The sequence below is a fragment of the Lynx rufus genome, unplaced genomic scaffold (genome assembly GCF_022079265.1).
Source record: "Lynx rufus isolate CCGP_SWC_20201006 ecotype Redwood Valley unplaced genomic scaffold, mLynRuf1.p SCAF_4, whole genome shotgun sequence".
Classification (NCBI taxonomy): Eukaryota; Metazoa; Chordata; class Mammalia; order Carnivora; family Felidae; genus Lynx; species Lynx rufus.
The window spans coordinates 87910443-87928014 of NW_025814856.1; the positions used below are offsets into that span (position 1 = coordinate 87910443).

The following is a 17572-nucleotide window of genomic DNA, read 5'->3' on the forward strand; positions in this document are numbered from 1 at the left end:
GTTAACTGGGCTACACAGCTAATATACACTGCAAAACCCTTGCTTCCTGGATAATTTTTTTTTTTTTTTTTAGACAAGGGAATAATGTGATCAAATCAGAAAGAGTAGATGGAACTAAGAAGAACATAAAACATGCTGTATAAGTTGGGTTTGGTTTTCTCTATTCCATCTTCAAATGGATGTCTGAAGTACTGTAACTTGAGAGGAATATGATCAAAGTATTTATGTGAGGGAGGCATAATTTGGCTTATTTTCTTCCAAGTTTCAAGTCCCTAGGACTAAGATTGGGAGTTTTCTCCTAATTGCTTCAAAAATGTGTCGTTACATACTTATTTTTGAGAAGAATATTATGTTACTTGTGATAATATATTCAAACTTAATAAATAGATCCAAACAGTTCTTTCTAAATTTCGTATGTATTATATATAACACATATATGCATTTATGTGCATAAACATCACGGTGGTTTATTACTTTTGCATTATTTTCTTCATTTGAATAATCAGAAGTTGAAATTAATTACCCATTTCATTTTTTACATGTAATACAATCTAGAATGACCTTTGAAATTAAATTAAGAAGAAAACTCCAGGCATCTACCTTTTATGTGAGAATTTTGTCATCTTAGATGGAGGCAGTGAGTGGGAACAAACATAATTTAAGCACACCTTTTTTTTTTAATAGCAATGTCATTTTTCAGTTCCCCCGAGGAACACATTTTCCATGCATTTTTCTAAGTACATTTAGCATTAGATTCCATTTCACTTACTTTTACTGTTATTATTATTGCACTTTTCCCATGTATAGAATTATGGTACTTGAGACTTGAGTGTTTCTAAGTCTGTGTATATGAAACAATTACTCAAAACTTTCAGAGGCTAAGATTCATATATTTGTTTACTTACTAACCCAAAACAGAGAGTGGAGAATTCCTTTTCCTTCCAATATTCCACTGCCATTTGTTGACCTGGAGACCAGTCAGAGACAGGCAGTGATGAACTAATCCCCAGGTGAAACTCTTCTGATGATATCATATCTTGAAGCCTTCTCTAGTGATGGAGAAGGTACAAAGACACACCGTACTGCCAAACTTAGTTCTGCCCTTTCACAAATACTGAAATGGTTAGCCTTTCATACTGAAGGTAAATGGAAGTTTTTTGAACATTACTGTAGTTACCACCTGAATTCTTGGTTAAACTTAAGACTGGACAAAGAAAGGATACAATATTGCTTAATTTTCCCAAGCCACTTATTTCAATGGGCCAACGTAATACAACAAATGAATGATCTTTAATCATTTATACAATGTTAGGGTCAAAATGGATTACTAGTCTGAATGTTCCAAAAATTCTGAACAAGACTAAGTCCATAAAATTCACTGGGACTGGACAGAAAAATCAAATAGTCTCACCTACATGAAAATCCTTTCACTACAGAAAACCTCATTATTTTTCATCCTGATTATTCTGCTATGATATACAATGACTTATATTTAACTTGAATATTAACCCCTTGGTCATTTTAACCAGAAAAAAAAAAAGTTTACGCTAATGGGCATTCAAATTTTGATTTTTATCTGGAGAACTATATAGTGTTTCTTTTTTTTTTTTTAATTTTTTTTTCAACGTTTATTTATTTTTGGGACAGAGAGAGACAGAGCATGAACGGGGGAGGGGCAGAGAGAGAGGGAGACACAGAATCGGAAACAGGCTCCAGGCTCCGAGCCATCAGCCCAGAGCCCGACGCGGGGCTCGAACTCACGGACCGCGAGATCGTGACCTGGCTGAAGTCGGACGCTTAACCGACTGCGCCACCCAGGCGCCCCATCAGTGTAATATATCAAATGCAGACAAGCAATATTGTTTAAGTATATAGATAAAAAAAGAGAACTCTGTAGTAATGTGAAATTTTAAAACATTAAACTAAAAAAAGTAAAGAAGGATGTATCTTTCAAATTATTTATTCTACTTGGGGATGCATTTTAATCCCTTTCGACAAACACATTTTGTGAGAGAGGAATAAACAGAGACAAAAAGGTGTGGCCACAGAGAAATGTAAACAATATGCTGTGATAATATGAATGACACAAATGACAAGTGAATAACTAAAATAACATAAATATATAAGAAAGTAAACAACTACATAAAGTATTTAGGATAATAGTGGAAGCTGCTTAGAGAGAAGAATAATTATAATCATGTAAAGTCAGTACGGTACAAGTGTCACAGGAAAGAATTATGTGTAGTGTTCAAATGCCATGATTTTATAATCAGAACTGGACTACAATCTTAGCTTTGCTGAATCCCCAGCCATGTGATGCTGAGCACAGGAACTTAGTTTCTTTCAAATTAAAAAATATACGATATTTACCTCATTCATTGTTGTGTGGATGAAATGATCAAGAAAATACTTAACACAGTGCCAAGAATATTGTAAGAGATAAATTAAGAGTATTATTTTGATTTCAAACAAAAACAAATTTAAAACCAATCAACATAGGGCGTTGAGCAGCAGAAGCACCAGGCACAAGGGAGAAAAGTGGCCCAGAGATCCAAGTGGGAGGTTGTCAGTTGGGATGATGGAGGGGTGCGGCATTTATGCACAGAGAAGAAGTGAGTACAGGTGAAGAGGGCAGAAAGGTCAAACTACCTTCAGGAATTACACAAGGGCGTATTTATTTGGCTGTTGTTCTACGTATCACTTGTGGGAATATCAGGCGTTGCTTACAAGTTATACTGGAGCCAAATTCCACAGGGCTGAGAAAGCCAAACTGAGTTATTTACACAGCAGTCCTGGCTGTGGGGTGCAGAAGCCTGGACAGGCCTGCAAAATCATCTAATGGCTACAAGAAGTACATGTGAAGATATATTTTTATACACTGATATAAAAATATTCTCCTAATATTTAGTAAGTGGATTGATGCTAATTTTCTTTTACTCCTTATGTGAGTTGGTCATCTGTTTTGTGAAAAATCCTGGGAGGAAACTGAGAGTCACACTCTAAGGAGAAGTTATAGTGAGGTAGTCACTTTATTCAACCATCTTTAGACTGAGGCTTATTATTCAGTTAGGCAGATCTCTGGCTTTTATTTGCTACTAGCAATTACACCTGTTTTCTTAGAATAGGTAAGTGGTAGACAAAAGATTCTGGCAAAACAAAAAATCACGTCACAAAGATAGTAATAATGTAAGAAAGACACAAACACTGACACGCTTCATATCATTACAAACTTTTCATCAGCAACATTACAAGAAAAAAGTAATGATGACCAAGTTAAATCAGATGGGACCCAGCCAAAAATGCCCGACATTATCAGGAAACCTATTTGACATCTGTATTGACATCTCTCATTGCTAACAGCACATCTTACCTAAACACAACGTAAGCTTTAGCACAACAGCAAGTGATATTGTGGCATCAACACAGACCTCTAAAATTTTCTGAAAATAAATATTCCAGTACTTTACCAACTGTCAATAAATTACATAATAAACATTTAGAAGCTTTTGATTTTTCTTATTTCATAATAAAAGAAAAAAAAGCTACACATCATTTGGATAAAATTGGATTCGGTAATATGTACGAAATGATATGGTGACAAATTAAACTGTATTTGTCAGCCAATATTGTTGGAAAGACTACAGAAATAACAGGAAGGTTTGAGAGAAATTTTTAGAACAAAGTAAGTAGCAAAACTTTTGGTAATAACAGAATTAAAGTGTAGATATTTCTAATATGTTCAGTTTATAATATTTACTATTTCTGCTTTAATAATAAAATACTTAAAGTACTACTGTAAGCCAAAAAGGAAAACTATGCCAAAGAAGTAAGCCTCACAATATTGAATGGTTTAAGGTATACATATTTATTTTTTTATGAAAAAACTGTATATTAGCTACTGAAGAGTGGCTTTTTCTTTGATTGGAATTATTCTTTTAAAAAGGGTAAGAATACAGAGATCGCAGTATACCTGTGAAATTCATTTACTACACCTGTTATAAGTAGGTCAGATCTGGACAGAAGACCTCTGGATTTTACAGATGTGACATATGTTTTGTATACTGATGAGACCTTTATATTTTGAAGAATATATATTGTGTATATTTTGTACTGAGAGAATAACTCTAAAGTTATTTAAATAACAGAGGTTTACTGATTATATAATAGGAAATGAATTTAAAAAGTTGTAGAATATGAAGATGGATCTTTTTTGACAAAAATAGGATTATCCCAAGTTTGTTCAACTTTTTGGTGATGACAAGTGGTTATCAGTAATATACCACTTACTAGATGCTATAAAGTAAATGGAATGATGGAGGGGAAAAAAGTGTATAGGAGAAAGTAAACTGGTTATCAGCAATATGGTACTTATTAAGTACTTAGAAAAAACAAACACTAGCTGTTCTTGAATTATGGTGTGAAAACAGTCCTTTGAAAAGAGATATGTGGAAACCATGTGATTATGCTATATAAAATAACATATGTCATTTTTAAAAGCTGTTGTATCTGCTCATTTAATACATTTTAAACAGAATATTTTCATCTGTTTCTAACCCTTCCAGATGAAGAACCCCAGTGGATTTTAAAGCAATTCATTCATGTGTGTGTGTGTGTGTGTGTGTGTGTGTGTGTGTATTTTAAATACCGTATTTTCTGACAGAACAAGAACAAATAACTATTGGTCTCATGGAAGATAAACATTTACCTGTGGAATTTCCACAAGTAAAAAATTATTTTCAGTTTCAAACTTAGAGAATAGGTAGCAAGATTTGGGAAGTACAAACTCTGATCCGCTTCTTCCAATTCTGACATATCTTTGTGGATTATCTTTCTTGTTATAGATAGTCATTAGAACTAAATATCAAAATATCAAAATAAGCTTAACTTAGAAGCTGAATTTAAGATAACTCTATCATAAAATTGCAGACCAAGATTTTCAAAAATACTGAAGTGCAATCCATGTTCTCTCTAAAGTACTATTATTAATCATATTTTATTGTGATCAAATGTAACTTTATTTAAATAATTATAATAAAAACAATTTTAGTCTATTTCATTTTATTTTATATTTTTGTGAATGTTTTATACTGTTCATAATATATTAATAAATCACTGTACACATTTAATTTACAAATAAGTAACACACATTAAGGTTATAAAATAATATTAAAAGTAGTGATAAAAAGACACAACAAAAAGGAAGTGATAAAGGTGTAAAATAAAAAGTGCATTAACAAAATATCTGGATATTTCTCGTTTAGATTCTATTTAGCAAGCAATGGAGAAGCATTAGCAATATCTGAGTGATAGAGTGAAATTACGTGCACCCTACAAAATAATTATCTGACAATTATATATGGAGGAAAGGAGAAAGAGAAGGCACAGTGACCAGTAATTAGATTACTCAAATCACTGATGAAAGGTCATGAAGGCCATAATTAAGAGTGTGCTCAGGAATAGGAACTAACAGACAGGAATGTGATGAATTGGATGCCGAGAGCAAAGGGCAGGCAGTAAGAAGAAGCCTCAGATCTCTCAGAAGGGTAGTGACCACGAAGGTAGAGGCAGGTGAATGATGCTGCCATTACCAGAAACACAAAGTCAGAAGCAGAAAAAGCCTCTATAGAGTGTAGATAAAATTCCAACATATTGAGTTCCAGTTTACAGTGAGGCTTTGAAGTGGAACATCTGCTGAGTATTTGAAACTGCAGATCTGATACTCAAAGGAGGGGAAGAAGGTGCACAGGTAGACTTAACAATTGTTCATGGGGCTCTCCTAAGAACAAAGAAGACAATACCCAAAACAAAAATGAAGCAAAATACAAAGAAAACCTCCTCTTACAGAAATGAGGAAAGAAAGTGATACAGGGAGTCAACATAGAACTCATAAAGTATGATCAGAAAGACCAAAAGAGAACAAAAAGGGAAGGGTTATGAAAGCCAAGGGCCGTTTTACAAAGGGAGAAATGGTAAAAGTCATCAGGTTGTGCAAAGTGGTAGGCTACAAGCAGTAATGGGTGGTGATGGTGATACTACATCCCGGCATAGAATGAAGAATATACACGTACCTGCTCTTTCTGACTCCGATAAACTCATTTATGTTATGAGGGGAGACCAATGATGAATTATCTGTGAGTGATGCATCATATTACAAGTGATGTATCATATTTTATATATATGATATATGTGATATATATGAGATGATGTATTTTATTTATCTGGTATATCATATATCAGAGATCAGTTACTAAACCAAGTGTTAAAACTGTAAATGACCAAAAAAGCAACTAAGAGTTGGGATGAACTACAGATTCTAATTAGAGCCCTAATATTAACTTTTAATATTAATAAATCATTTCATTTTCCTTCAAGTCATTGTTATCTGTGAATTAAAATTAATCAACCAAATATGATGTAAGACCTGGTGTAGCTCTCAAACAATCAGAATTCTTCGAAAAATAACACTGCTGCTTGGGCAGATAGTGGTTAAGATGGGTAGATACCCTTAAAAGTTTGCACTAAAGAAAAAAAATATATATATATTATTCCAGATTATGCCTGGATTATAAATAATCCTTCAATATTAAACAAGTAGAGTACATCATATAAAAATCACGTTAAATACTACAATTAACTTTTACAGAAAATGACTTTTGTCCTAAATTTTAGTCACACTTTTTTTTTTTTTTGGCAACCACAATTATTTAGACCTTTCAATGGCTGATCATACCTTAAGAGGCTTTCAAGTGAAAAGGAACTTGTTGACTTTTGCTTAACCAAGTGACTAAGTAAATAGAAACTTAAGACACATATTATTTTATGTTAAAGGTAGATACTGATTTTATGTTCATAGCGGAGAGAAGAAGAACCTTAAAGTTGTAAGAAACTATTTTTATCACCCTAAAGAATTTTGGTAAATTATTAGATATGCATAAAAGCTAGAAAAATCAATCTATCTCTGCTTTATTTAAATTAGATTAAGCTGTCAGAATGCCAAATTTGTTCATTTCGACAACAATTGTTACACTTTTCTGAAAGTGCTTTTAACTGAAGGCTTTCACTTCCATAATTAGCAGTAAGCACTCTGTGTACTTTGGTAAAAATCTGTAAGTTTTATATACCTAACAGAGTGCAAAGATAGGAAAACAGAACTTACTGTTTTTTCTTTCCCAGGTTCCACCTGATCAGGCTTTGCTGGGCGTGCTGCCTGTGGCTGGTCTTTAATTTTTTGAGGCACCTCATCATCTTCCTTTGACAAACTTGGAGGTGGGCCAGAGGGTTTGTCTTCCATCTTGGTCTGTGGTAGCTTCTCTTGTACAACCTGTGGAGTCACTCTGCCTTCAGGCTTTTCCTCAGCAGTTGGTACTTGAGTTTTAGCTAAGTCTTGTTTCTGTTCCTCCTCCAGAGCTGTTTTTGTTCCTGGAGGTAACTTTTTGTCTTCAGTGGGTGGCTTTTTTTCTTCAAGAGGGGGCTTTTTTTCTTCTGGGAGTGGCTTTTTGTCTTCAGGGGCTGAAGTTTTCTCTAGTTTACTCTCTTGTTTGTGGTCTGTGGTCCCCTTCGGGACAATCTTTTCCACTGATGGTATCTCTTTCACTTTTTCTGGAATGATTTGTTCAGCTTCTGTTTTTACTTCTTGTTCCTTCTTTTTCACTTTTACTTGAGTAGGCATTGCTGTTTTCTGAGATGGTTGTTCTGGAGGGACAGGCATAGGGGAGGCTTTTGGTGCTGAAGGTGTAGGCGGCATTTTGCCCATATCTCCAAGCTGTCCTGATATTGCTCTCTGGGTTTGGCAATTTAAACAAAGCCATTCTTGAATCTGCAAATGAAACAGCAATGAATAGATTAACTATATTATAACGCACCACTTTGGTTGCATATACCAAGATTAACATCTGGTGATTTCCAGTTGCTTTTCTGTACAGGGAGAAAGTAGATTGTTTTCCAAACCAATGAAATAATGACTTCTAAGGAAGACTGCAAAAGACTATTTATAATCTAAAAATATGAGGAATATTTTCCTCATATTATTTTCCATATTAGAGATTGGCAATTCATTCTCTTCACCATAAGAAAGAATATATATATTACATACATATATATATACATATATATGTAATATATATTATATATATGTAATATATATAATATATGTTATATATTATATATATGTAATATATATATATTACATATAATATATATATGGCACTAAAGATGGAGCCACGGAATAAATATATATATGTATATATATGTATACATATATATATATACACAGACATTTTTTTTTGGTGAAAAATCTACATTTGTTCCAAACACCGTATTTTTGAGCTTGGTGGCTTTAAAATTAGTATTTACATCATATGTTTACACAAAACTATTAAATTTTATGGTCATTTTCTTTTAACTATAATTAATCAAGAGCTCTTTTAGGATTTAACGTATAATCTCCTATCTCTTGACGTGGGTCAAATGTGCCTCTATCGACCAGAGTAAAACTTCACAAGGTACATGAAAGTTTTCAAGAGTCACCTGTACATAATTCTCTATCTGCTTTAGGACTAAAAAATAATTTCATTCTTAATAATATTCACATTTCTTATGCAACTGAGCAAAATGCAATCACTGGCTCAAGTGGTCTGATATCTTATCCCCCAGGGTTTTTTGAATCGCTGAGTCAAACAGTTTGCTATGTTTCTGCTCCTCAGTGTAATCCATAGGCCACCTGCACCAATCAACTGAGATGGTCATAAGACATGCAAATTCCTAAGAATTGCTAAAATTGTTTTAACAGGATCCTGGACTGGGACAAAGATCTGCCTTTTCAATACACTGGTTAATTCTTGATTGATTCTTTTGCAAGCTGAATTCTGATAATCACTCTCTCTTAACACATACAAATGATGGCATGGGAGACTGATTATGTGAGACTAATAATATTGCAGAATTTCTGCCCTATTGATGTATGTTGCACTTTTTCTTACCTTATAGCTATTATAATGTAAGAAATAAAGGCTATATATGTAGATTCTAATGGTTACATTTAATGAATACCTATTTTGTAAAGACTACAGTTGGAAGTCACACAAAGAGTACTGCATTCATATGCTGCACTGTTTTTTTGAGAAGTTCAATTTCAAACTGCTTTTCATATTGGATCGCTCTTTCTAGTTACATTACTTAAATTATTCAGAGACAAAAATCACTTACTGTTCTAGAATATTATCAGGGATCTATGTTTTATTTCTTATTTCAGCTTCCAATTTTTTAGATATCTAAATAATGATGCTTAATAAAAATTAGTGTTTTGCAATCTGTAAGCTATTATAATTCTTATTTGCTTATCTAAAGAGTAAAGACAAAAGTCAGTTATTTACTTTTTATAAGATGCTGTCGATAAAACATCAGTATGTATTATGGGTTCATTTGCTTTTTGTGTGTATGATCATCCAATACCAATTCCCTTCTTAATTTCAGTTCTAAGCAGCTCTAGAGTGAACTGTGGCTTCTTTATATAATAACTTTATATAAAAGTCTTAAGAAAGAAACTGATTTGATCCCTTATGTCAAATACAAAAAGCTCCAGCCCTTGTGCTGAATAGTCCCTAGAGAAAGCAGTGCCATAATACCTACAGAAAATCAATCTTAATCCATGCTGTGGTTTTAAAAACCATTACTCAGTTGAGCCACAGTTTAGAATATTTTCATTCAGAACCTGACATTTTCTTTTTAAACAAAAGCAGACAAAAATAGCTGCATCACTGCTGTTTTGTCACATGGATTCTAAAAACCAAATGCAGGTGTGTGTTAAGCATTCCTATCAGGCCTTGTCCTAATGTAAATAAGTTAGGAAGTTTTTAATATAGCAGGAATACAGGTAACATTACATTGCAAATTTTTATCAACTATAATAATGTGATTATTTTATGTGAGGTTTTGGAACAAATTGTTTTTACAAAGTTATCATCTCTTGCTTTGATACTGCAATGGTATACAGCTCTTGTTAAAATGAAAATAAATGAAATAAAATAAAATGATAATAAATGAAATTAAAATGAAAATAAAATGATGGACACCTGGGTGGCTTAGTCGGTTAAGTGTCCGACTTCGGCTCAGGTCATGATCTTGTGGCTGGTTCGTGAGTTCGAGCCCCACGCCAGGCTCTGTGCTGATGGCTGGGAGCCTGGAACCTCCTTCAGATTCTGTCTCCCTCTTTCTCGGCCTCTCCCCCACTAGCACTCTCTCTCTCAAAAGCAAATAAATGTTAAACAATTTTTTTTTAAATAAAAAAAAAGAAAATGTATTGAGAAAATAAATGACTATTTCAAGGTAGTATACTCATTTTCATATATTTGAAATTTAGGTAATGGGATAAAAGGTATAACCTATTTAATCTATAATGTCACATAAAATGCTTCATTTTCCCAATTTAAAATAATGTTTGATAAACAGTGATAACCCACATGACCACCGTCTGAAAGGCAAAGGGAAGGCAATAATAGGGTCAGTCTAAAAGAAAAAACATCTTATCCTGAGAGCCTGGCTGGCCAGTTCAAATTTGTATTTTGCTTACACTTCCATCCATATTCAGTTAAACCTGATATTTTTATACTTGGTGTCTCAATTGCATTACTGATTTGCATTTTAAATAAGATCATAAGGACAGGTCTAATTCTTTTGACTTTACATTTTGTCACCAAAGTTACTTTGGAAACTGATGTTATTATCATGTCAAATAACTACCACTTATGTATCTATTATGTATCTATTTATTCTATTTATATCTATTTATATGGAAAACGGAAAGCATATAATGCTTTTAACAAGATTGTCTAATGAATCTGCGTAGAATATAAGGAATTTGATAATTCATGAATCACAAAGGAGTACTTTTTCACCAATTAGAAAAGCTGAATTGGCAGCCTTATACATGTGTCTCTTTTCTCTGCAGTCCTAGAACCAAAATTAGAATGCCAGCAAGTTCTGCAAGCAGAGGACGTTATAATATCAGTAAGGAACTAAAAAGGGGGGAAACTATTGTAACAAAAAAATTGTATATTTCTTTAAACATGCAAATTTAAATTTTATTTATTAAAAGGGGATAAGAAAAAGCAGCAGTGAGGGTAAAATCGAAAGCAGACATGAGAAAAGCAAAACTAATCAGTTTTAACAATGAGTAAAAATGAATTTTCAAAAAAGTTCATTTTGGACAGCATGGGTTATTGTCATTATCGTATCATCATTAAATACAAACACAGTTACTAGAAAAACTGGCTTCACAAATGATAATTTGGGAAATATTCTACAATCACATTAGATGTCAAAAACCATAGTTCACTTTTTTTTTTTTTGCATTCTTTACCAAAAATAATCCCAAGGATCTTTGTTATCACTGTATTCAGAGATTTAATTAAGAAACATTACATGTCTAGGTCCAAAATAAAATGTCGTCTGCCCTCCTAGTTCCTCAACAGCCACACCATTAAATACTCATAATGCTTCTAGTCCAGTAGCAAACTGGAGATAAAATAAGCAAGATGCCTAAATTATACAAGAATTCAATGCAAAAAGTATCACTGCCATATATGACTTTTACCACCTGAAAGGATTTTACCACACATAGCATTAACTCCTTCTGTAAATTGCAAAAGACAGGATTATTCATATTTTGCCTTAAGGTTAAATATCAAAAGACTTACAGGTTTATCTTTAAATATTTGCTTATAAAGAAAATCAGAAAATGAATATATGTTATATATTATGTAATATATATTTATATATACTAAAGGCATTTATATCATTGAGTTTCTTGCATAGAAAATACAAGAAAATACATAGAAAAATATACAGAAAAATACAGATGCTTATGGAGCCTTTTTTTTTTTAACAGAAGTCATCATTATGGATCCTGTCAGATCATTTCCATTTGTTTTACTATGTTTTTAAAATACATTTTATTTTCAGTATTATGTAAGTATAATAGTATAAAACATAATAAAATTTTTAGCCATATTATTAAATGTATTCAATAAATTCAGAAGACTCTATACTATGAGACCAATCACCTTTTTATTCAGCGTTTCAACATTTATAACCAGGATAACAAATTCATATCCAAGTAGGGAAAATTCTGATAAGCAATTAGAGAATAAAAAACAACTCCATGTTGATCACAACATACTAGAATATATCCAATTGTCAGCTGGTACAATATTAATAAAATGCATTTATTTTAACATCAAATCATCAGGGCTTGTTCAAAACAACGCTCCACAAATCCATTAATCTTAAGAGGAAAGTAGGAAATGAAGGCAATAAACACCCAGAAAAGGGATGCTGCTATGCTACTCAGCATTTTTCCATCAATAAGCAATTTGCTTTATGTAACATTTCAGCTGTAACTATAGCAACAATACCATTAAGGAAAATCTCAGAACTCCAGGCCTGCCTATTTATTTTTCTAAGTATCATTTCTGAAGCATGATAATAAGACCTGCGGCAGGTTGAAAGTCGGCCTTAGACTTAAAATGGCAGAGCTGTGATGGCCGCAAACCATGCATCAGCACTGGTATTTGTACCTGGGAAATCTCAGCTGCGTCTTAACATGAATTTTCATGAAAAGACCAATCCTACCAATTTGGAAGGTCAGATAGTTTCCATCGATGAAAGTATTTAAGCAGAGATTAGGTGCCCCCTACTCAGAATTCTGTGAAGGAAAACCAAGTGATCACAGGAACTGATATTTAATATCTTTGAGTTTCCAGCCGACTATTAAGTTTTTGAGTCAACGATAAGAATTTTATATAGGTTTCTGTGTGTTTGTTTATTCAGAATGTTATTTTTTTGAGCTGAAAATTATGCTAATAATCTGGTTAGAAATCACTATTTACTCTGGGAGAGAACCAAAGCATAAGAGACTCTTAAAAACTGAGAACAAACTGAGAGCTGATGGAGGGTGGGAGGGAGGGGAGGGTGGGTGATGGGTATTGAAGAGCACATCTTTTGGGATGAGCACTGGGTGTTGTATGGAAACCAATTTGACAATAAATTTCATATATTAAAAAAAAAAATCACTATTTACTCATTGACAGGTCCAAAAACTGGGAAGCAAAGTTACCTGAGACTTTTATCGCTGGTATCAGTCTCACCTATAGTCTTGGATTAAGTTGTTCTTTTTACCTAAAGCCCATACATTCTTACAGTTCAAGTTAAGATTCTGAAAATCAGACTTTTTGTTTAAATTTCTAAATTTATTTCTGTTATCTGTAAAAGAAAAAAGGACTGAATTCACAGTTGATGCACTGTTTTTTTTCAGATTACACAATCAGTTGCCAGACTACACAATGAGGGTATTAGAAATCTGATCATTCATGAGACTGCACTTTACAAGTGCAGTGAGGTATTCCTGATATTTCCCTTCTTATTCTGTCCCTCCTAAAAATGGATGAGATGTGTGTCAGCTCCTCTTCTTAGTATACTGCTTTTGGCTAGAATGCATAGCTTCCTTAGTATTTTTGTTCCCCTTACAATCAATGAAACAAAACCTCGTATGCAAAATACATAAGTGAATGATTGATTGGGGTTATTCCCCATTTATTTTCTGTGTGGGTATAAGAATCATATCGGAATGTATTGGAACAGGGGCACCTGGATGGCTCACTCGGTTAAGCACCTGACTTTGGCTCAGGTCATGACCTTGCAGTTTGCGAGTTTGAGCCCCACGTGGGCTCCTCTGCTGTCAGCACAGAGCCCTGCTTCAGATCCTCTGTTCCCCTCTCTCTCTGCCCCTTCCCTGCTTTTGCTCTCTTACTCTCTCTTTCTGAAAAATAAAGATTAAAAAATTTTAAAAAAAGGATGTATTAGAACATAAATATTCATATGAAAACTAAGAAAAAAACAAATAGGCTAAATTTTAAATATTAATTTTCAATGAAATTCTGACTTTGAAGGGTAAGAATCAATAATGAAACCTAACAGAATATTGGGTGCTGTTAAGAATTTGTACTGGGGTTGTCCTGCCTGGGTTGAAATTTATCAGTGCTTATGTCCCTACTCACCTTTTCTTTTATGTGGATGTTTATTTCTGTAAAACCCCACACTCCCATATTCCCACACAAACTCTCTATTTCACTCATTTGAAGCTCTTAGTGTAAGTTTCTATATAATGTTAACTACATTAACAGATATTTCCATAAATAGCAACATGCCAACTAAAATCATGTGTATTACACCAGGGAGTAAAATTATATTTAGATTATAATTGCATATTCTCATTTGACATTCCTTTTGTGTCCATTTTTCTTTGACTAAACCAGGATCATTTTTCTAGTCACTTTCGCATCATAATTCATGTATATTTTTCTAAACCAGGAAAGTGATCTGAGTGTTTGATGTTTTAAATAGCATTAAATAATACATAAATACACACATGCATAATTAAAATACCTCTCTATTATATTAACACAGCTTTGACAGAACTTGAAGAAAACAGGGGGCTTAGTTTCCTTTTAGAAAGATATGTATATATTTACATTTATGCAAATATGTGTATTGATTTGCATGGATAAAAACAACACAGGGCGGGGCACCTGGGTACCAGGGTGGCAAAGTCGGTTGAGCATCCAGCTTCAGCTCAGGCAATGATCTCATAGCTCATGAGTTCGAGTCCTGTATTGGGCTCTGGGCTGACCACTCAGAGCCTGGAGCCTGCTTTAGATTCTGTGTCTCATTCTCTCTCTGCCCCACTCCTGCTTGCACTCTCTCTCTCTCAAAAATAAACAAACATTAAAAAAAATTTAAAAACACACACACACACACACAAGGCTCATTTCCCTATATTGCCTGCCTGTCTTCCTTCCTTCCTCCCTTCCTTCATATCCCTCCCTCCCTTTCCCTCTCTGTCTCCCTCCCTGTCTCGATCTTTGTATTTGTACAGAGGGAAGCAAGAAGAGTGAGCTCACTATGACTACTGCTTGATTAACAGATCTATCCGATTTGGGTTCAGTCACAGGGATTAGGGTAACTGATCTCCCAGTAGTGTATATAAAGGACAACTCCAAAGACACAGCTGTTTTCTCACTAGTAACCAAAGATGCAAACTTACGGGTAATCATACATAATTACTGTGTTGGCTTTAGCTAACTCAGCTCTAGCAAAAAAGGAAGGCTTAAAGAGAAGGCTTATCTTCGGATTCATGTCATTTCTATTTGTGATTAAGTGTTCTAGTGCACTACATTCTAGGCTGATAGTTATTTATATGTCTAGTATAAAAAAATAACCAACAGTTTAAAAAATATGCCATGTGTTTTATATGGTGACAAGTTCATTTTTTTATAACCAGTTCTCATCCTTCTGCTTTTATAAACTTGTATTTTATTTTGTCCCTATTATAAGAGGTGTACATTTATTTTGCATGTTAGTTATTACATCAAAGCAAAAAAAAAATACCTTTCAAGGCAAACTTAGTCAACAGTCAGCACTACAGTCCATGAGTAATTGAGTTTTATAACAAATTTTGAAGATTGTAACACACTTCATCACAGAGGAATTTTGTTAAGATTACACAGCTATATGCATTTGGAAGTTAGATTATTTAAAGCACACTGCAGTTGAATGAAATTTGTAGAACAGTTTACAGGATAAACAAAAACCAGTCCCAACTTTTAAATTTAAGGATCACTGTGGATATAATATTCAAAGACAGCAGAATCCCACCAACTAGGGAGCTTGACATGTATACGAAGGGGAGGGAGCTTGACATGTATACGGGATGATGGAGAATGCAGCAAGGTGGCTGGGAAGATTGGGTAAGCGGTAAGCCCTTCCACAGTGCAGTAGAACGCGGTGCAGGACTGGAAACGCTTTTTGCAGGGAAGAATCAGTGTGTTGATTTTGCAAGGTATAAACCCGCCTAGGATAAACTCTATTTACAAAAATTATCTTTCCTAGTTTCCCATTATAATGCGGCGCTACAAACATTCTGTGTGAGACGGGGAGGGCAGCAGCCAAGCAGCAGCTATGAGTGCTTTTTACAAGCTCAGAAAGTTGGGACGGGGTCACCAGGGACTGTTGTAGCTCACACATGTCACTTACTGCTTGGCTTCGGACAGCAGGCAGGCATGCAGCTGCTCTGTTTCCCTCCGGATTCTTCTTCAGCTTCTTCTTTAGCTTTCAGGATGAGACAGTGAGAATAGACAGGGGTTCTGGCCTGTCCTCATGGGTTCTAGCTTGTCCCTGTTCACCCCTATTTTATTTTATTAAAAAAAATATTTTAATCTTTATTTTTGAGAGAACGAGCAAGTGAGCGGAGGAGGAACAGATAGAGAGGGAGACATAGAATCTGAAGCAGGCTCCAGGCTCTGAGCTGTCAGCACAGAATCCAGTGCAAGGCTCGAGCTCATGAACTGAGAGATCATGTCCTGAACTTAAGTCGGACTGAGCCACGTGAGCGTCTCTCTGGGGAGACTGAGCCACACAAGCACTCCTCTGCTCACCTCGGTTTTAAATTCATCTTCCTTTCCTCTGCCTGCCCTTCATCTTTCAATCTCCAGTATGTATTTTAGCAATCACTTACCCAGCTCCCACAACTGTTTTAAGGTCAAATCCCTGAAACAAATCTCTTATTATACAGACTCTATACTTCCTAGTGGTTCTGTTTCTCTAAGTAAAGTCTAACTGATATAGTCAGGGTGAGTCAAGTGTTATTCAAGGGGCGATGATGTTTTCCATTTTTATCCAGTAATCTTTGTATGTGTGCAGAGTAATTTTAATAGTCTATTTCAGATCTTAAGTTTCATGGCAAAGTACACTTAACTGGAATTCCAAAGAAAGAGGGACTATCTTTGGTTCTATCAGTGTGACATGCATAAATGGGTTATCTGTAAAGTTTGGGTTTTTTTTTTTTAAAGGTGAAATGTTAAAGACAATCATCAAAAATAATTTGTGACATACATATACAATAAGAAATTTTAAAAGGGTTGAACATCCATGTACTCTCTGTCTACTTAAGAAGTAGGACATTGACAGTATCATTAAAAACAACTTTTGCTAGGGGCGCCTGGGTGGTGCAGTCGGTTGAGCGTCCGACTTCAGCCAGGTCACGATCTCGCGGTCCGTGAGTTCGAGCCCCGCGTCGGGCTCTGTGCTGACAGCTCAGAGCCTGGAGCCTGTTTCCGATTCTGTGTCTCCCTCTCTCTCTGACCCTCCCCCGTTCATGCTCTGTCTCTCTCTGTCTCAAAAATAAATAAACTTAAGAAAAAAAAAATTAAAAAAAAAAAACAACTTTTGCTATAATATCCTATTCAATATACTCTAAGAACAACCACTGTTTTAACTTTTGTGTTGTCAGATATTTGTTTTTTGTTATGGTTTTAATATGTGTGTACTTTTAATATATTATTTACTTCTGTATATTTTGGAACTATATATAGTATTGTGCTTTCCCCCTTTTTATTCTTTCCAGTAAACACTGCCTAGAGAAAAAATCATCTATGAAATACGGGTGGGATAGAAAGAATAAATTTGCAATGAACCCCCGTGAACCACTGATTCAACTAAAGAAATGGAATACTATCATTAC

General features: G+C 34.3%; 1 protein-coding gene across 1 annotated transcript in view; it reads right to left on the minus strand.

The window, feature by feature from the left end:
• The window catches only part of PCLO (piccolo presynaptic cytomatrix protein), a 411980-nt gene that overhangs the window by 204492 nt on the left and 189916 nt on the right, over positions 1-17572 (minus strand). The window contains exon 4 of the mRNA XM_047096771.1: positions 7157-7816. Coding sequence (XP_046952727.1) covers positions 7157-7816 — 660 coding nt within the window. The remainder of the gene's footprint in view (positions 1-7156; positions 7817-17572) is intronic.